We start from the raw sequence: 19,367 nt of genomic DNA, 5'->3' as shown, positions 1-19,367 counted from the left end.
TTTGGGTGTTTGGTGGGATCCATCCAGAGCAGGTTTGGGTGTTTGGTGGGATCCCTCAGGAGCAGGTTTGGATGTTTGGTGGGATCCATCCAGAGCAGGTTTGGGTGTTTGGTGGGATCCATCCAGAGCAGGTTTGGGGTGTTTGGTGGGATCCCTCAGGAGCAGGTTTGGGTGTTTGGTGGGATCCATCCAGAGCAGGTTTGGGTGTTTGGTGGGATCCATCCAGAGCAGGTTTGGGGTGTTTGGTGGGATCCCTCAGGAGCAGGTTTGGGATGTTTGGTGGGATCCATCCAGAGCAGGTTTGGGGTGTTTGGTGGGATCCATTCAAAGAATTTGGACATTTCTCCAGGGCTGAGCTTTTTGTTTGCTGATTTTTGGAGCTTTTTGTTTCAATGTTTCCTTTATTCCCTTTTCCTCTTTCCTCTCCTTTCCCCTTTCCTCTCCTTTCCCCTTTCCTCTCCTTTCCCCTTTCCTTTCCTTTCCTTTCCTTTCCTTTCCTTTCCTTTCCTTTCCTTTCCTTTCCTTTCCTTTCCTTTCCTTTCCTTTCCTTTCCTTTCCTTTCCTTTCCTTTCCTTTCCTTTCCTTTCCTTTCCTTTCCTTTCCTTTCCTTTCCTTTCCTTTCCTTTCCTTTCCTTTCCTTTCCTTTCCTTTCCTTTCCTTTCCTTTCCTTCCCTTCCCTTCCCTTCCCTTCCCTTCCCTTCCCTTCCCTTCCCTTCCCTTCCCTTCCCTTCCCTTCCCTTCCCTTCCCTTCCCTTCCCTTCCCTTCCCTTCCCTTCCCTTCCCTTCCCTTCCCTTCCCTTCCCTTCCCTTCCCTTCCCTTCCCTTCCCTTCCCTTCCCTTCCCTTCCCTTCCCTTCCCTTCCCTTCTCCTTTCTCCTTTCTCCTTCTCCTTCTCCTTTTTCGTTTTTCCTTTCTCCCTTCCATTTTCTCTTTTCCTTCCCTTTCCCTCTTTCCCTTCCTCTTCTCCCTTCTCTTTCCCCTTCTCCCCCTTCCCCTCAGTGTTTCCCTGCCCCAGAGCAATGATCCAGTGGATCCCCTCCCTTTCTCCCTGGATTAAATCCCTGTTGTTTCCCTTGCAGAGGAGCAGCAGCGTGCCCGATGGATTAAATCCCTGTTGTTTCCCTTGCAGAGGAGCAGCAGGGTGCCCAATTGATTAAATCCCTGTTGTTTCCCTTGCAGAGGAGCAGCAGGGTGCCCGGCCCAGGAGGGAGGGCAGCTCCCGGAGCTCCCTCTCGCTCAGGATCGCCTCGGTGCTGCCGGGGCTGCGCTACGCCCTGCGCAAGGCAGCCGCCTCCTCCTGCGGCACCACGGGCAGCCCCCGCCTGCAGGAGCACCTCCAGGAGTATGCAGAGCTGCAGGAGAGCTCTCAGGACACTCCCAGTGTCCCTGTGCCCTCTCCGTGCCAGGATGGGGACGCCGGTCCTTCCCAGGAGTTTTCGGAGCAGTCCCTGGCCCAGCTGCGCCGTTACCTGTCCGACCCCGGCAGCTTCACCCTGGGGATCTCAGCAGCCCTGCAGTGCCTGCGTGGGGCTGCCAGGAATGTGGCGGCTGATCCTGGCAATTCCTCCTCCTCCTCCTCCTCCTCAGAGCCCCCAAGTGCTGCTCCTTGCACCAGATCAGCGGGAGCCGTGCGGGATAAGAGAGAGCTTCCCGCTCCAGAGAGAGCCCTTAAAAGTGTCACCTCTCCCACCAAGCCCTGGGGCCGGGAGCTCAGGAGGAAATCCAGCAGGATCCTGGGGAAGAACATTCCAGCCCCCAGGGCACAGACACCTCCTGGGGAGGGCAGCAGCAGGAGCAGGGAGGCAGCCAAGAAAAAAACCGGCGGCGCTTCCTCTGGTCCCAGAAAATCGGGATCCACGGGAAACCCCAACGAGCCCATGCTGAAATTGGCCAACCTGCAGCTGCCACACGGAAGGAAAAGAGGTGAGTGCTGGGAAAATGGGAAAATGGGATTGCTTTCCTGCTTCCATCCAGCTGGGATGCTCAGGGTTCACTGGGAACCATCCCGGAACTTTGCCTGGAGCATCCAAATAAATCTCAGGAATTATCCCAGGGAACCTGCCTGAGATTGGGTCCTTCCAGGTCAGATCTTACTTCTCATTATCCTGATTGAATTGGGAATAAATTAATTATATTCCCAATTAAATCAGGATAATGAGAAGTAAAATCACCAAAACCCCATCCCTCCCTGTTCCCAATGAATTTTTAATTCCCAAATTAAAACCAACCCCTCCTTCTCCCTGTCCCAGGTGCAGAGGTCCTGGCTGCAGAAATTGTCCACAAACCCCAGTGTGAAAGTGCTGAGGAGGAGGAGGAAAGCTCAGCTCCCAATGGTCCTGCTGTGGAGGCAAAGAGGCCCAAAACCCTGGAAAACCTGGACACTAAGAAGGTTCCTGTCACTGAGAGTGGCACCACAAAGCCAGGGAAAAGCAAAGTGCAGAAAAACGTGGAAAACAGAGCAGCAAAACCTCATGAGAAGCAGCAGGAAGAGAGTGGTGAGAAAAAATTCCCTTGGGGAAAAAATTCCTTTAAAAGCTGAGCCATCCAGTGGCAGGGAGGAAACAAATGGCTTTGGATTGAATCAGGGAAAATGTCAAATATTGGAGAGAAATTCTGGGATGGAATTCCCAGAGAATCCTCCTGGATCCCTGGGAGTCCAAGGCCACTGGGAGAGTGGGGTTGGAATGGGATGATTCTTAAATTCCCTTCCAGCCTTCCGTGATCCAACATTGCTCGTTGCCTTTAGGGTGCATCCAGCATCTCTCCCATGGGATGGCTCCTGCTAAACCCCAAAAAATCCCCAAAAAAACAGATTGGCTGTAAAAAAACCCCAATTTTGTGTCTCAATAATAGGATGAGCCATGGGGTTGGGATGGGATGATCCTTGAATTCCCTTCCAGTATTCCATGATCCAACATTCCCTCATTGCCTTTGGAGATCCCAGAGTGCATCCAGCATCTCTCCACGGGATGGCTCCTGCTAAATCCCAAAAAATCCCAGAAATCCCAAAAAAAGCCAGTTTGGCTGTAAAAAACCCCAATTTTGTGTCTCACTCAGTAATGAGATGAGCCATGGTGTTGGAATGGGATGATCCTTCAATTCCCTTCCAATATTCCATGATCCAGCATTCCATGATCCAACATTCCCTCCTTTGGAGCCATCCCAGAGTGCATCCAACATCTTTCCCATGGGATGGATCCTGCTAAATTCCAAAAAAATCCCCAAATCCTCCAAGTTTGGCTGTAAAAAAACCCCAGTTTTGTGTCTCACTCGATAATGGGACAAGCCATGAGGTTGGGATGGGATGATCCTTAAAAACCCAAAAAAACCCCAAAACCAGCCAGTCTGGCTGTAAAAACCCCATTTTTTTGTCTCACTCGATAATGGGATGAGCCATGGGGTTGGAATGGGATGATCCTAAATTCCCTTCCAGCATTCCATGATCCAACATTCCATGATCCAGCATTGCTCGTTGCCTTTAGGGTGCATCCAGCATCTCTCCCATGGGATGGCTCCTGCTAAACCCCAGAAAATCCCAAAATCCCACAAAAAGCCAATTTGGCTGTAAAAGAAAACCAATTTTGTGTCTCCCTCAATAATGGGATGAGCCATGGGGTTGGAATGGGATGATCCTAAATTCCCTTCCAGCATTCCATGACCCAACATTCCCTTGTTACCTTTGGAGCACCCAGAGGGCCTCCAGCATCTCTCCCATGGGATGGCTCCTGCTAAACCCAAAAAAACCCCCAAAAATCCCAAAAAAAGACAGTTTGGCTGTAAAAACCCCCCAATTTTGTGTCTCAATAGTGAGATGAGCCACGGGATCGGAATGGGATCATCCTTAAATTCCCTTCCAGCATTCCATGACCCAACATTCCCTCCCAGAGCGCATCCAGCATCCCTCCCATGGAATGGCTCCTGCTAAACCCCAAAAAAACCCCCAAAATAAAAAAAAAGCCAATTCAGCTGTAAAACCCCAATTTTGTGTCTCACTTGGTAATGACATGAGCCATGGGATGATCCTTGAATTCCCTTCCAGCATTCCATGACCCAACATTCCCTTGCTACCTTTGGAGCACCCAGAGCGCATCCAGCGTCTCTCCATGGGATGGCTCCTGAAAAACCCAAACAAACCCCAAAACCAGCCAGTTTGGCTGTAAAAAAACCCCATTTTTTTGTCTCACTCAATAATGGGATGAGCCATGGGGTTGGAATGGGATGATCCTAAATTCCCTTCCAGCATTCCATGATCCAACGTTCCCTTGCTACCTTTGGAGCACCCAGAGCGCATCCAGCGTCTCTCCATGGGATGGCTCCTGAAAAACCCCCAAAAAATCCCAAAAAAAGCCAGTTTGCCTGTATAAGACCCCCAATCCAAAAATGGATTCTTACCCTTTCTAAATGGATTTTTTCCCCTTTTCTAAATGTTTTTTTCCCTGTTCCCCCCAGAGCGGAAGGAGCAGCCCTCGGAGCTCCCTGGCGAAGCCCCGTCCCAACCGCCCGGAGCAGAAATCCCAGGGAATGTTCATCCCATGGCAATTCCCAGCACTGCCTTCGCCCTGCCAGGGGACAACAGCGACTCCCACGCCCTGAACCTGCTGGCTGACCTGGCCCTGGGCTCCTGCATCCCTGCCTTTATTCCCGAGGATTCTGGGCTGGTCCCGGCGGAATGCGGGGATTCCTCGGAGCAGCAGAGCCCGTCCGACCCCAAATCCCTGCGCGCGGCCTCCGACCACAAATACCACAGGGCGGACAGGCAGGGCAAGAAACCCACCTGCAGCAAGGTGTCCCAGAGCCAGGCACTCCCTGAGCCAGCAGATCCCAGCCCGCTGGCCTCTCCTCCCAGGGAGAAATCCTCTGGAATTGTCAGCAGGAGCGGCGCCGCGTTCCAGGCGTTCCCTCCCCGGCCGGCCCCGCCAGCCTGCGAGCCGAACTCGCACTCCATCATCTCAGCCGAGCACTCCTACGCCTCCCCCCTGCCCGAGGATCCCAGAGCACCCCCAGATCCCAAAGGGAGTCACCCCAGGAGTGCCCCGGCTGCTCCCCTGGTGGGGAAGGTGCTGCCGTTCCGGCACCAGCAGAGCGGCGCCGCCGAGCCCGCCCGCGGCCGGAGCTGTCCCAGGAGAAAGGAGGAGTTCTCCAGGAGCCACACGGTGAGCCTGTGTGGCAGCTCCATGAAGGTCACCTGCCGCTGGGAGGAGGAGTATCTGTTCCACCTGGACAGCAGGTACACCAACGATTCCCTGGAGAAAACTGTCATCCGGGCCCTGCACGGGTAAGTCAGCTTGGGAAGGGGGTGGAGGACTTTGGGGATGGGGTAGGGGACTTTGGGAATGGGGTAGGGGACTTTGGGGATGGGGTAGGGGACTTTGGGGATGGGGTGGAGGACTTTGGGAATGGGATGGAGGACTTTGGGAATGGGGTGGAGGACTTTGGGGATGGGCTGGAGGACTTTGGAGATGGGGTAGGGGACTTTGGGAATGGGCTGGAGGACTTTGGGAATTGGGGTGGAGGACTTTGGGGATGGGGTTTCTGTGCTTTCAGCCCTCTGTGTGCCGTATTTGAGGGGTTTGTTCCCTGTGTTGCCGTGGTTTTCTTGGGAAAGGGGGTTTGGGGATGGTGCTGAGGGGAAAAGTGGGTGTGACCCAGCCTGGTGTGCTGGACCCAAAATTCCTCCCCATGCTGGGGTGATCCCGTGGTGTGGGCAGCAGGAAAAGGGGAAATTGGGGAATTCTGGCCCTCCCAGGTGGGACCTCATCTGCAGAGCTGCCCCAGCCCTGGAGACACAGCAGCAGCACCTGGAGAGAGCCCAGAGGAATCCATGGAGCTGCTGCAGGGCTGGAGCCAGGCTGGGAGAGCTGGGAATGTTCCCTGGAGCAGGGAAGGCTCCAGGGAGAGCTCCCAGCACATTGCAGGGCCTGCAGGGGCTCCAGCAGAGCTGCAGAGGGACTGGGGACAAGGCCTGCAGGGACAGCACCCAGGGAATGGCTCCCACTGCCAGAGGGCAGCCATGGGTGGCATCTTGGCAATGAGGAATTCCTGCCTGGGCTGGCATTGCCAGAGCAGCTGGGGCTGCCCCTGATCCCTGCAGTGCCCAAGGCCAGGCTGGGCACTGGGGCTGGAGCAGCCTGGGACAGGGGGAAGGTGTCCCTGCCATGGCAGGGGTGGCACTGGGTGATCTCTGAGATCCCTTCCCACCCAAACCATTCCAGGATTCTGCAATTCCCGTGGCTCTGCAGCCGGAATTGCTCCCTAAAGCCACGAGCCCAAGTCCTCCATCCCCCCTTTGGAGCTCAGATTTCCTCCATTTTTACTTTTTCCTACAAAAAGCTGGAATCTGCTTCAAGCAGTGTGTGCCCCTCTGCCTTGGGGTGAGCCCTGCAGGGAGCCAGGGATGAACTCCAGGGGTGAATTTCAGGGATGAAATCTCAGGAATAGATTCTCAGGGATGAACTCCAGGAATGAATTTTAGTGTTGAATTCTCAGGGATGGATTCTCAGAGATGAATTCTCAGGGATAAACTCCAGGAATGAATTTTAGGGTTGAATTCTCAGGGATGGATTCTCAGAGATGAATTCTCAGGGATGAACTCCAGGAATGAATTTTAGGGTTGAATTCTCAGAGATGGATTCTCAGAGATGAATTCCCAGGGATAAATTTCAGGAACGAATTCTCAGGGATGAACTCCAGGAATGAGTTTTAGGGATGAATTTCAGGGATGAATTTCCCAGGATGAACTCCAGGGATGAATTTCAGGGATGAATTCCAGGGATGAATTTTAGGGATGAATTTCAGGGATGAACTCCAGGAATGAGTTTTAGGGATGAATTCTCAGGGATGGATTTCCAGAGATAAATTTCAGGGATGCATTCCCAGGGATGAACTCCGGGAATGAATTTTAGGGGTGAACTCCAGGAATGAATTTTAGGGATGAATTTCAGGGGTGAACTCCAGAGATAAATTTCAGGGATGCATTCCCAGGAATGAATTTTAGGGATAAATTTCAGGGATAAACTCCAGGGATGAATTCTCAGGGATGGATTCCCAGGGATGAGCTCCATGGATGAATCCCCTGGAGCAGAGCAGGGAGGATGAGGATGGTCCAGACTCTCTCTGCTTCCCTCGCCAGGCCCTGGGATCCCGATCTCCCCGACGACGTGGAGGGGATGAAGCTGATCCTGCACATGTGGGTGGCCCTGTTCTACAGGAAGCCCAGCAAGCTCCTGAGCAGCTCCAGGAAGGTGGTGGAGCACAGCAACCCCAGCAAATTCGTCTCCATCAGCAGCTCCGGCGGCTTCCTGGAGCTCAGCGACGACAGCCAGGACTGCTTTGGCTTCGAGACGTGCCCCGCGGACTCGGGCTGGGACCCTGACCAGACCCCCAGCAGCTCCCTGGACCCCAGCCCCCCGTGCCAGGCCCCCCAGCCCCAGCCCCAGCGCGGCCCCGCGGGCTCCCGGCGGCCGGGAACAGCCGTGGACAGCACCGTGTCCTCCTCCTCGGGGGAGCTGCCCTGCGGGGACGACGAGGAGGAGGAGGAGCAGGAGCCTTCCTCCACCAGCTGTCCCGAGAGCCTTTCCCTGCAGGAGGAGCATTCCAGGGAAACAAGGCTGGGTGTGGAGCCCGAGGGCGTTCCCGAGGATGTCTCCGGTGTCACTGCCAGTGTCACCAGCGCGGTGAGTGCGGTGAGTGCGGCCCGGGGGGCTCCAGGGAATGTGTGCTCTTAAAAGAACAGGAGTTTCCTCTTAGAAGATGTTCCTTTTAGAATAGCAGGATTTTCTCCTTAAAGGAGCAGAATTTCCTCTTTAAAAGAGCAGGATTCTCCTCCTAAAAGAACAGGATTTGCCTCTTGGAAGAGCAGGAGTTTCCTCTTAAAAGAGCAGGATGTTCCTCTTAGAAGAGCAGGATTTTCCCTTTAAAGGAGCAGAATTTCCTCTTTAAAAGAGCAGGATTTTCCTCCTAAAAGAACAGAATGTTCCTTCTAAAAGAGCAGGATTTTCCTCCTGGAAGAGCAGGAGTTTCCTCTTAAAGGAGCAGAATTTCCTCTTTAAAAGAGCAGGAGTTTCCTCTTAGAAGAGCAAGGTGTTCCTTCTAGAGGAGCAGGATTTTCCTCCTAAAAGAACAGGATGTTCCTATGAGAGGAGCGGATTTTCCTCCTGGAAGAGCAGGAGTTTACTCCTAAAGGAGCAGGATTTTCCTCTTAGAAGAGCAGGAATTTCCTCTTAAAGGAGCAGGAATTTCCTGTTCAAAAGAGCAGGATGTTCCTTTTAGAAGAGCCGGAGTTTCTCCTTAAAGGAGCAGAATTTCCTCTTAAAAGAACAGGATGTTCCTCTTAAAGAAGCAGGATTTTCCTCTTGGAAGAGCAGGAATTTCCTCTTAAAAGAGCAGGATTTTCCTCCTAAAAGAACAGGATATTCCACCTAAAAGAGCAAGATGTTCCTTTTAGAGAAGCAGGAATTTCCTCTTTAAAAGAACAGAATGTTCCTCCCAAAAGAGCAAGAATTTCCTCTTTAAAAGAGCAGGATTTTCCTCCTAAAAGAGCAGGATTTACCTCTTAAAAGAGCAGGATGTTCCTCCTAAAAGAGCAGGATTCTCCTCCTAAAAGACTGGATGTTCCTTTTAGAGGAGCGGGATTTCCCTCTAAGAAGAGCAGGATTTTCCCCTTAAAGGAGCAGAATTTTCCTCTTTGAAAGAGCAAGATTTTCCTCTTAAAATAACAGAATTTTCCTCTGGAGCAGAATTTTCTTCTTAGAGGAGCAGGTTTTTCCAGAGGAATGGAGCAGCTGTGCTTGTGGGGTACCCAGGGAAGCAGGGATGCTCTCCAAAGGGGAGGAATCCCAGATTAAAGTAATTAAAGTGTCGAGCTCGGTGCCTGTTCCTGATTTCAATTTCGAGTTTGTGTCCTCAGCTGAGGGATCAGGGCAGCCCCAGCATCCCAGAGCAGAATTCCAAATCCAGCACAGCCATTCCCACGTGGATTTGGAAAGCTGGGATTTGTTGGCTCAGGGGTTTTCCCCCCACACAGGTGCCAGTGCAGAGCTTTGCATCACTTCCCTCATCCCTCCGGCGAGATCCATGAAAATTCCATTCTGGATAAAGCTTGGAATTCATTTTTACACTTTCTCCAGCCTGCACATGGTCAGGAGTGGAGGTTCTTGGGGTAAACATAAAGTGTGGGGATTTGCTGAGCTATTTCCAAGCCTCAATTCCCGAACTTTGAAACTTGAACAGAGCGGCAGCTTCCGTAGGGCTGGAACTGTTTTGCATGAAGGAAAAAATATTCCTTTTTTTGGGTGGGTTTTTTTTTCCTATGAGGAATGTTTATTTCTTGTTAACCCGTGGCTTGTGTTCCAGGAGGAGCCAGCCAAGGAGGAGCTGCCGTGTGCCAGGATCTCCCCCAGCCCTCCCCAGGATCTCGGCTGTCCCAGCAAACCCCCGGGCACGGGAAACCCCGGGAGCCAAACCCCCAACTCCAGCACAGCCCCATGGACAGAGCCCCCCAGTGCCCCCCAGGAGAACGGGGAGCAGGAAGAGCAGCAGGGAGAGCAGCGGGAGGCAGCCCCAGGGAGCGGCCCCGGCCCTCCCGAGGATGAGGAGGGAGCGGGAGGCTCCGGCCGTGCCCTGGAAGGCGGCGATGGCGCCGATCCGCAGCCTGCAGGTGACTCCCTGCCCTTGGAAGCAGCTCCTGGAAGTGCAGAGCCTGAGGAAGGGGAGGAATGCCAGGAGCCCTCGGAGCACTCAGAAAAGGAGGAGAGGGAGGAGGAGAAGGAGGAGAAGAAGGAGAATGAGGAGTTGGAGGATGAAGGCTCCTTCATGGGCCCCGTGGGTTTGGTGCTGTCGGAGAGCAGCGATGCCGAGATGGAATGTGAGCAGAATCCCGGGAATTCGGCGTCTCCAGAGCAGTTTGGTGTTCCTGAGCAGGACCCCGTGCCCAGCCCCACGTCCCTGGCACCCCCCTGCCCCGACAGAGTCTCCCCAGCGCCCTCAGGTGGGGCTGGGGCTGTCCCTGGAGGATTTCCTGAGGAGGTGCCACCAAACCAGGGGCAGCTCCCGGATCCCTGGGACGCTCTGGGCACGCCGGGGTCGGAGCCAAACGGGGCTGGAGTGGCCGAGGTGGGGTCACCCCGCAGTGAGAGCAGCAGGGAGCTGGCAGTGCCCCCTGTGCCCAGCCCTGTGCGTGGGGCACAGCCTGACAGCGTCACAGACAGCCCGGGGCCTGCTGGAGCCACAGAGCGGGATCCGGCGCCCTCTGCAGAGCCCTGGGAGCCGGCCCCGAGCCCGGGATCCCCCTGCAGGCCCGGAGTGAGCCTGGCCCTGTCCCCCGACACCAGCTCCGTGTGCCCGGCCTCTCCCAGTGCAGCCATGGACCCGTGGGGTGCCCCAGAGCCTCAGCCCACGGGGAGCCTCCGGTCACCGTCCCCGAGCAGCCCGGGGCGGCGGGGCGGGGGCGACGCCGATGCCAGCCCCGATTCCCTGGGCGCTGAGGAGTCAAACCAGGCTGGGAACGGGGGTTTGGGGGAGGAACAGCTGGGGAGCCCCTCTGGCAATGGCGTGGAGGAGCTGGATGATCCCGTGGGGGCAGGAGATGGCCGGGACTCCCCCTTTGAGTGCACAGACATAGGAGATGAGTGCGGAGCTGAGGAGAGCGGGGATGCGTTCCCTGCGATGGAGAATTCCCCTGGGAGCGACACCACGAACACGGAGATGGCAGAGACCCCTCCCCACCACCACCTGCTGGAAGCAGAGCCCTCCTCCTCCATCAGCGAGGCCATCTCAGCCACGCAGGAGCTCCCCAGGCAGCAGCAGAGCTTCCCAGACATCCAGGGGGACTCGGCTCCCGCTTCTCCTGCCGCCGGAGTCTCCAGTGCCGGCGCTGCCGCGGTGCCGGGCCGGCGGGAGTCGGTGCTGTGCCGCCTCTGGAAGCCGGGCCGGGAAGGAGGAGCCGTGCAGGTCAGCGTGGCTGCCTGGAGCCTGCACGGCTCCTTCCAGCCCAGCTGCTCCCAAGAGCTGCTGGAGTCCCCAGCTCCCTGCTCACCTGCGGCAGCGGGACCAGGATCTGCTCCTCCTTCTCCGTGTGACCCGTGGGACGATCCGGAGCCTGCGGAGCCGGGCTCACCCCTGCCTGAGGCGCTGCCCAGGATGCTCCCTCCCACTCCGGACAGTGCACGGTGGGCTGGGAGACACAGCAGCCATGGAAGCCTCAGGAACCATGGGAGCCCCAGGAACAGCCCCAGGAGCTATGGGAGCCCCAGGAACAGCCCCAGGAGCTGTGGGAGCCTCAGGAACCATGGCAGCCCCAGGAGCTTCGGCAGCCCCAGGAACCATGGCAGCCCCAGGAGCTGTGGGAGCCTCAGGAACCATGGGAGCCCCAGGAACAGCCCCAGGAGCTATGGGAGCCCCAGGAACCATGGCAGCCCCAGGAGCTATGGGAGCCTCAGGAACCATGGCAGCCCCAGGAGCTTCGGCAGCCCCAGGAACCATGGCAGCCCCAGGAGCTGTGGGAGCCTCAGGAACCATGGGAGTCCCAGAAACCATGGCAGCCCCGGGAGCAGCCCCAGCATCCGTGACAGCCCCGGGAGCAGCCCCAGGAGGAGCCCCAGGAGCTGTGGCAGCCTTGGGAGCCATGGCAGCCCCAGGAGCTATGGTAGCCCCAGAAGCTGTGGTAGCCCTGGTAGCCCCATGAGCTGTGGCATCCCCAGGAGCCATGGCAGCCCCACAAGTTGTGGCAGCCCCAGAAGCTGTCGTAGCCCTGGTAGCTCCAGGGGCCATGGTAGCCCCGGCAGCTATGGTAGCCCCAGGAGCTGTGTCAGCCCCAGGAGCCCTGGTAGCCCTGGCAGCCCCCGGAGCTGTGTCAGCCCTGGTAGCCCTGGTAGCCCTGGCAGCCCCAGGAGCTGTAGCAGCCCCAGGAACTGTGGCAGCCCTGGTGGCCCTGGTAGCCCTGGTGGCCCTGGCAGCCCCCGGAGCCCGGCAGGGGATGCCGGAGGGAGCCCCGGGGAGGAGGAGCCCTTCCTGCCCGAGGAGCTGGAAGGGGGCAGCATTGCCAGCCCTGCCCCTTTGCCAGCCCGGGAGTGTCCCCTGTGCCAGCCCTGGGATGAGTGTGAGCACCACCCCGAGGGATCCCAGGGGTTCCCTGATCCCGACTGTGCTGGCACTGAGGTGGGGCAGGGGGAAATTCCCGCTTCTCCCATCCCGTGGGACGAGCCCGGGGATCCCTCTGGAGAACACCCAGAGTTCAGTGATGCCGAGGATATTCCGGATGTGCTCCCAAGGGAAGAGCGGCTGCCAAGCCAAGACACCCACGAGGGCTTGGCCTTTGAGGATCCATTGGAGAATTCCTTCGGTGACTCAGACCAGGAATATTTGGAGGGGAATTCTCGCTCCCCTCTTCCGAGCAGGAGCTCCTGCATCGTGAGATCCGTGGATGCTGCAGGAGCAAGGACTACCTGGGACAGCTCCTCCAGGAGCTCCGAGCCCACGGAGGAGCCCGGGGAGGGCTGGCACTGGGACATTCCCAGGGATTCTGGGGGCATCGTGGTCACCAGGCAGTGCCAGGACAGGGTGGCACATTTCCAGCCGCCCCGGAGGCGCAGCCGCCGAGCCCGCGAGTGCCACCTGGCCCGGTCCCTGCTGGGGACGTGGCGGGGCCTGCAGGAGATCACCCAGCACACTTTGGACATGGAGTGCCTCCGCTTCCACTATAAGCTAAAAGAAATCCTAAGGGACGGCAAGCCGCCCTTTCCTACCTCCAGGAGCCTCTTCCCGACGGCCTCCCCTGCCCGCGTGCCGCCGTCCCCGCGCAGCAGGAGCCCCCTGCGGGTGACGATCCCGCCCTCGGACGGGTGGCCCCGCTCCCGCAGGGACCCTCGGGCCGCCAGGAGGGGCCGTGCCCGGAGCCGGGAGCGCGGGGCCGCGCTGCGCCTGGCCCGGCTGCGGCACCGGCACAGCCCGGAGCCCCGCGGGGACGGGGATGGAGACGGGGACGGGGACGTGGCCGGCATCCTGCGGGAGTTCTCCGAGTTCCAGAGGCTGCTGCTGGCCGGGAGCGCCGCCCCGGGGCAGGGGGAGCGCGGGGGCGCCCGGCCGGGGCTGGCCCGGCCCCGCGGGCCCCCGGAGCTGCGGGGAATGGTGGCGGAGCTGTGCGGGGCCCTGCGCTGCCACCTGCGCCGCGTGGCCGCCGGCCGGCAGCCCGGCATGTTCTACCTGCTGGAGAGCGGCCGGGAGCCCTTCTTCGACAGGGCCAAGGTGGGAGCTGCTCGGGGAGCGGGGAGGGTTGGGGTGGGTTGGGGTGGATGTGGGTGAATCAGGATGGATCGGGATGGATCAGGATAGATTGGGGTGGATTGGGATGGATGGAGATGGATTGGGGTAGATTAGGATGGATGGGGATGGATTGGAATGGATTGAGATGGATCAGGATGGATTGGAATGGATCGGGATGGATGGAGATGGATCGGGATGGAGGGAATGGATCGGGATGGATGGAATGGATTGGGATGGATCAGGATGGATGGGGATGGATGGAATGGATCAGGATGGATCAGGATGGATTGGGATGGATGGAGATGGATCGGGATGGAGGGAATGGATCAGGATGGATGGAATGGATTGGGATGGATGGAATGGAACAGGATGGATGGAATGGATCAGGATGGTTGGGATGGATGGAATGGATTGGGATGGATGGAATGGAACAGGATGGATGGGGATGGATGGAATGGATCAGGATGGATCAGGATGGATGGAATGGATCGGGATGGATCAGGATGGATGGAATGGATCGGGATGGATGGAATGAAACAGGATGGATGGAATGGATCAGGATGGTTGGGATGGATGGAATGGATTGGGATGGATGGAATGGAACAGGATGGATCAGGATGGATGGAATGGATGGGGATGGGCAGCTCCAGGACAGAGCTGAGGGTTGCAGGAGCAGGGAAGCCTGGGCAGCCTGACAGGGATGGTTTGGGAGCCAGGAGCCGCCTTGGCTCCCAGTGCCAGGAGTTGGAATCACAGGCACAGGAGCCTTGGGATTGAGTCACTGCACAATCATGGAATGCTTTGGGTGGGAAGGGACCTCAAAGATCATCCGACCTCCCACTGTCCCAGGGTGCTCAGCCTGGCCTTGGGCACTGCAGGGATCAGGGGCAGCCCCAGCTGCTCTGGCAATGCCAGCCCAGCCCAGGAATTCCTTCCCAATATCCCACCTAAATCTGCTCTGGTTTAGTCTGAAGTCCCCCCACCCCCCAGCACTGCCAAGGCCCCCGTGTCCCCAGGTGCCCCATCCCTGTGCCCTTCCCATCCCCGCAGGGCCGGGGGCTCCCATCCCCCCTGTCCCCAGGTGCCCCATCCCTGTGCCCTTCCCATCCCCGCAGGGCTGGGGGCTCCCATCCCCCCTGTCCCCAGGTGCCCCATCCCTGTGCCCTTCCCATCCCTGCAGGGCCGGGGGCTCCCATTCCCCTGTCCCCGTGTCCCCAGGCCCATCCCCGCCAGGCTGCCCTGTGTGTGTTGCAGGCCCTGCTGGAGGCACGGGGCTTTGTGAGCACGGAGCCCCTGAGCTTCTGCAGCGCCCGGCGCGGGCACGAGCGGCTGCTGGTGATCGTCAGGAACCGGGACATCGCCTCGCACATCCACACGGTGAGCCTGCCCCCGCTCCTCCCAGCACGGGGAGTGCACCCAGCAGTCAGTGAGAATGGGAGCGGCCCAGCTCAGAGCAGTGGGGCCGGGTTCCCCTGCTCCAGCCTCACCCTGGCTCGGGGAATGTTTGATCTGCGTCCAGCTGGGTTGGGATGTGGGGATGGGATGGGATGGGATGGGATGGGATGGGATGGGATGGGATGGGATGGGATGGGATGGGATGGGATGGGATGGGGTGGGATGGGATGGGATGGGATGGGATGGGATCCATGGGATGGGATGGGATGGGATGGGATGGGGTGGGATGGGGTGGGGTGGGATGGGATGGGATGGGATGGGATGGGATGGGATCCATGGGATCCATGGGATGGGATGGGATGGGATGGGATGGGGTGGGATGGGATCCCTGAGCTGGGCTATGCTGGGCTGGGCTGGGCTGCACTGGGTTCTGTGTCTCCCTGGGCTGGAGCTGTTCCCTAATCCCCGTTCCTGGCGCAGGTGCCGTGCCTGCTGGAGCTGAAGCGCTGTCCCAGCGTGGTGTTTGCCGGCGTGGACGAGCCCGAGGAGGTGACAGGTGACACCTTCCAGGAGCTCTTCCAGGCCGGAGGGTTCGTGGTGTCCGACGAGGAGCTGCTGGAAAGGGTGACCCTGGGTGAGCCCCACTGACACATCCCAAACCTTCCCCTTGCTTCTGGTGCCAGGGGGGATTCCTGCCCTCCCTCTGACTCCGTCCCTCTCTCTGGGATGGAGTGCCCAGCTCAGGGCTCCCAAAACATCCTAGGCCAGGGCAGGGCTGTCCCATGGGTTTCTGGTGCCAGGACAGGTCCCTGGCTGTCCCGGGATGTTTGTTTGGCCTGGAGACTCATGGAATGCTTTAGGTTGGAAGAGACCTTAAGGATTATCCAGTTCCATGACAGGGACACTCCCACCATCCCAGGCTGCTCCAGCCTGGCCTTGGGCATTGCAGGGATCAGGGGCAGCCCCAGCTGCTCTGGCAGTCCCAGCCCAGGCAGGAATTCCTGCCCAGTATCCAGTGGGAAAAGGAGGAGAACTTGCTGCTGCCTTCAGCTCCTTAGTGGGAAGGGGCAGAGAAGACAGAGCCACCTCTTCTGGGAGATGCTCTGTGAGGTGACAGGGACAAGCTGCACTTGTCCTTTAGGGTATCAGGGAAAATTCACCCCAGGGCATGATCCCAACTCCCCATCCTGTGCAGTTTGGGTCTCCATCCTTGCAGGGACAGCCCTGAGCACCCCCAGGTGGCCCCATTGGAGCAGGGCTGGGCCCAGAGACCCCCAGGCCCCCCTTTGTCCCAGCCATGCTGAGCTCTGGTGTCCCCTCAGGCCAGCTGAAGGAGGTGGTGAAGCTGCTGGAGAAGCTCAACAGGAGCGGGAGGTGGAGGTGGCTCCTGCACCACAGGGAGAGCAAGCAGCTCAGAGGAGACCTCAGGTAAGGGCTCTGCCTGGAAAATGGGCATTTCTGGGATGGAGAAGCAGGGCCTGGGGCCTGGAGAGTGTCAGATGGCCTGGAACGTTGTCCTGGGTGTGATCCTGGAGGAGGCAGAGCTCTGGCAGCTCTCCTGCTCCCTGCTGGGCCTCCAAAAGGCTCCTCCCTGGCAGAGGCGCCCTCAGGGAGCGCTGCAGCCTCCTGGGGAGGCACAGATTCCCTTGAGGGGCTGCACGTGCCCAGAACTCCCACAGCACATCCCCAGAACTCCCACAGCACATCCCCAGAACTCCCACAGCACATCCCCAGACTCCCACAGCACATCCCCAAAACTGCCACAGCACATCCCCAAACTCCCACAGCACATCCCCAGAACTCCCACAGCACATCCCCAGAGCTCCCACAGCACAACCCCAAAACTCCCACAGCACATCCCCAAAACTCCCACAGCACATCCCCAAAACTCCCACAGCACATCCCAAAACTCCCACAGCACATCCCCAAAACTCTCAAAGCACATCCCCAGAGCTCCCACAGCACATCCCCAGAGCTCCCACAGCACATCCCCAGAACTCCCACAGCACATCCCCAGGGCTCCCACAGCACATCCCCAGAGCTCCCACAGCAGCCCTCCCTCCCTTCCCCAGCCCAGCCCAGCTCCTGGCACACCCCTGGGGCTCAGGGCACCTTCCTGGGCTCTGTCCCCTCTGCCCCTTTCCCTGCCCCATCAGTCACAGCTGGGACTGGGGGTGCAGGAAGGAATTGCCACTCCGTTTCCCACCAGGAATGGTTGAAGATGGAGCTGCTCTGGCCTGGGTTCATCCATGGATGGGTGAAGTGAGAAAACCCCTGGGTTGGGATGAAGCCAGTTCAGCAGGGAAAGCTGGGAAAACCAAGGGATTCATCCCCAGGAGAGCCAGGCTCCATCATCACCACCTCTCCAACATCCCCTCTTCCTTCTCCTCCCAGCTTTGTATGCTGAGCCTGGTGCCAGGCTCTGGAACACCCCTGGGACAGTGGCACTCACAGTGGCACCCCCCTGTCCTGCCCTTGTGCCCCCAGGCCCGTGGGTGAGTGAGGGCAGCCTTGGCTTTCCAAACCCTGCTCCAGCAGCAGCAAAACCCCCCTGACCCACCACAGCTCCCAGCACAAACCCCAGAGCAGCCCCTGAGACAAAAATGAACCAAGCCCAGGCCAAACCAGCCCAGGCAGCCCTGGGGCAGGGGGGAATTTTCCACTTTGGATTCAGAAATCACCCGTGGGGCCGGAAAATCCACCTGGAAAAGCAAATCCCACCCTGCCCGCTCGCTCCCTGAGCCGTGCCCCTCTCTCGGCAGGGCCGATGGCAGTGCCCAGAGGAAGCAGCAGCTGCTGAGGTGGTGCCAGGGGGCAGAGCTGCTGGAGCTGCTGCCCTTCCACGGCTGCGATGCGGCGGCCGAGCCCCGGAGCGCCCAGTGCCTGCTGGGGCTGCAGGCGCAGCACGTCCGCGCCCGCTTCGCCGTGTTCCTCACAGGTGAGGGGTCCCAGCCCTGCGCTGTGGAAGGGCCTGGGGAGGGCTGGGAGGGATAAAAAACCCCTGTTCTGCTGCTGGGGGAATTGCTTCTTGCAGGTGTGGGTGCTGAAAGGGAATTTGGGATTTTTTGGCTGTTTTTGGAGCCGTGGGTGGCTGAGGGTGTTGGCAGAGCAGCCACGGTGGGGTTTAGGGATGTTCCCCACAGGTTTAGGAACAAACTCCTCTGTTGGAATTAACGGAGCTGTTGCTGCTCCCCTTGCAGAAAACCCCAGCAGCAGCTGCAGGGAGATGCTGGAAAGCAACGGAATTCTGGTGGCTGACATCTCCACCTTCCTCGGGACGGTGCAGAAAGTGGCTGCTCCCTTCAGAAGAAGCTACTGGTAAGAGGGGAAAGCTTGGGATCGATCCCAAAAAGCTGGGAACAGCTCAGGGCTGGCTGTGGGGTGGCCAGCAGGGAGCTGGGATCCAACAGCAGGGCAGGGACCATCCCAGAGTGCTGGGTGTGGGATGTGCCAGTCAGCACCGATTCCTGCAGCTGGATCCAGCAGAGCCACACCTGGAAAATGGGAAAAGCTCCAGGCCTGGCCCTGGGGAGGCCCTGCAGGAGGCTGGCACTGCCCAGAGGGTGCCAGGCACTGACCTGGGCCACGTCTCTGTGTTGCAGGTGACAAAGTGAAGCCACCAGGACACGGCTCCTCCCCAGGCCCTGTGGCACCAGTTTGGGCACCCCGGTCCTGTGGGGGACATCCCCACCATCCAACCCAATGGTTCCCCACCATCCCAATGGTTCCCCACCATCCCAATGGTTCCCCACCATCCCAGTGGATCCCCACCATCCCAGTGGTTCCCTACCAACCATCCCAGTCAATCCCATCAATCCCAGTGATCCTACTGGATCCCCACCCTCCATCCCAGTGGATCCCATCCATCCCAGTGGATCCCCACCTCTCATCCCATGAATGCCAGTGGATCCCCACCATCCATCCCAGCAGCTGCTGGGGGCGGGGGAAAGTCGGGTTTAGCTCTGTACATAAATCTTATTTAAAGGTGGGAAATGCAAACCCTCAGGGGATTCATTCCCTGCCATCCAGTCTCACATAGGAAAGTTCTTTTTAAACGGTACAGGTAAATTATTGGAGTGGTTTGAAGTCTTTTCATGCAGCTGCCATTGGAGCAGGCAAATGAATTTCCCAAAGTGTACTTGAAGATGAGGAATGAGAACAAATCCCTTTTCCACGTGGTCGTTGCTGTTCAGGCCCACACTACATTTCAGCTCAGCCCTGCTGCCTCCTGGTACCGGTTCCCTGCTGGGGCTCGTGGAATCCCAGCACAGGAACCCTGTAAATAGTGGGAAGCAGGAACAGAATAAGCTCTTTTATTTATGGGGGAAAGGAGCAGCCCAGCCCCGTTCCCGCCCGGCTCCGCGGGGCAGGGGCGTCCCTCAGCTCGTTTTTAAATCAGGACTGCGAGGTCACTCTGTACAGGATGACTTTGTAAAGAGTTTGATTAATAAAACCTCCAAAATCACGAATGGCACACAGCTCTGCTTTCTGGAGAGGGGATCCTGCTCAGCATCCAGCTCAGCATCCAGCTCAGCATCCAGCCTTTCCCAGCAGGGACAGGGAGGGCAGGGGATTTGCCAGCTGGGACAGAGGAGGGGAAGCAGCCAGGAGTGAGCAAGACCATGGTGGGCTCCTGGATGATGGATCCCAGCTTCCCTGCAGGATGGATGGAATGACCAGAGGAATGAGCAGGTTACAGCAGGTAGGGATAATGGG

At 58.3% G+C, this 19,367-nt stretch overlaps 1 protein-coding gene across 1 annotated transcript in view; it reads left to right on the top strand.

Moving 5' to 3' along the window:
• TASOR2 (transcription activation suppressor family member 2) overlaps window positions 1–19,116 on the top strand; it is a 46,430-nt gene extending 27,314 nt beyond the window's left edge. Inside the window, exons 14-24 of the mRNA XM_063155771.1 lie at window positions 1,179–1,922; window positions 2,249–2,494; window positions 4,449–5,274; window positions 7,129–7,672; window positions 9,351–13,238; window positions 14,511–14,633; window positions 15,132–15,285; window positions 15,974–16,079; window positions 17,414–17,589; window positions 17,852–17,969; window positions 18,254–19,116. Of these exons, the coding sequence (XP_063011841.1) occupies window positions 1,179–1,922; window positions 2,249–2,494; window positions 4,449–5,274; window positions 7,129–7,672; window positions 9,351–13,238; window positions 14,511–14,633; window positions 15,132–15,285; window positions 15,974–16,079; window positions 17,414–17,589; window positions 17,852–17,969; window positions 18,254–18,257 (6,929 nt within the window). The 3' untranslated portion in view covers window positions 18,258–19,116. The remainder of the gene's footprint in view (window positions 1–1,178; window positions 1,923–2,248; window positions 2,495–4,448; window positions 5,275–7,128; window positions 7,673–9,350; window positions 13,239–14,510; window positions 14,634–15,131; window positions 15,286–15,973; window positions 16,080–17,413; window positions 17,590–17,851; window positions 17,970–18,253) is intronic.
• The last annotated feature ends 251 nt before the right edge of the window (window positions 19,117–19,367 follow it).

The sequence above is a fragment of the Melospiza melodia genome, chromosome 4 (genome assembly GCF_035770615.1).
Source record: "Melospiza melodia melodia isolate bMelMel2 chromosome 4, bMelMel2.pri, whole genome shotgun sequence".
Lineage (NCBI taxonomy): Eukaryota > Metazoa > Chordata > Aves > Passeriformes > Passerellidae > Melospiza > Melospiza melodia.
Note: the sequence above shows the minus strand (reverse complement) of the source record. Positions and strands in the feature narration are given on the sequence as shown.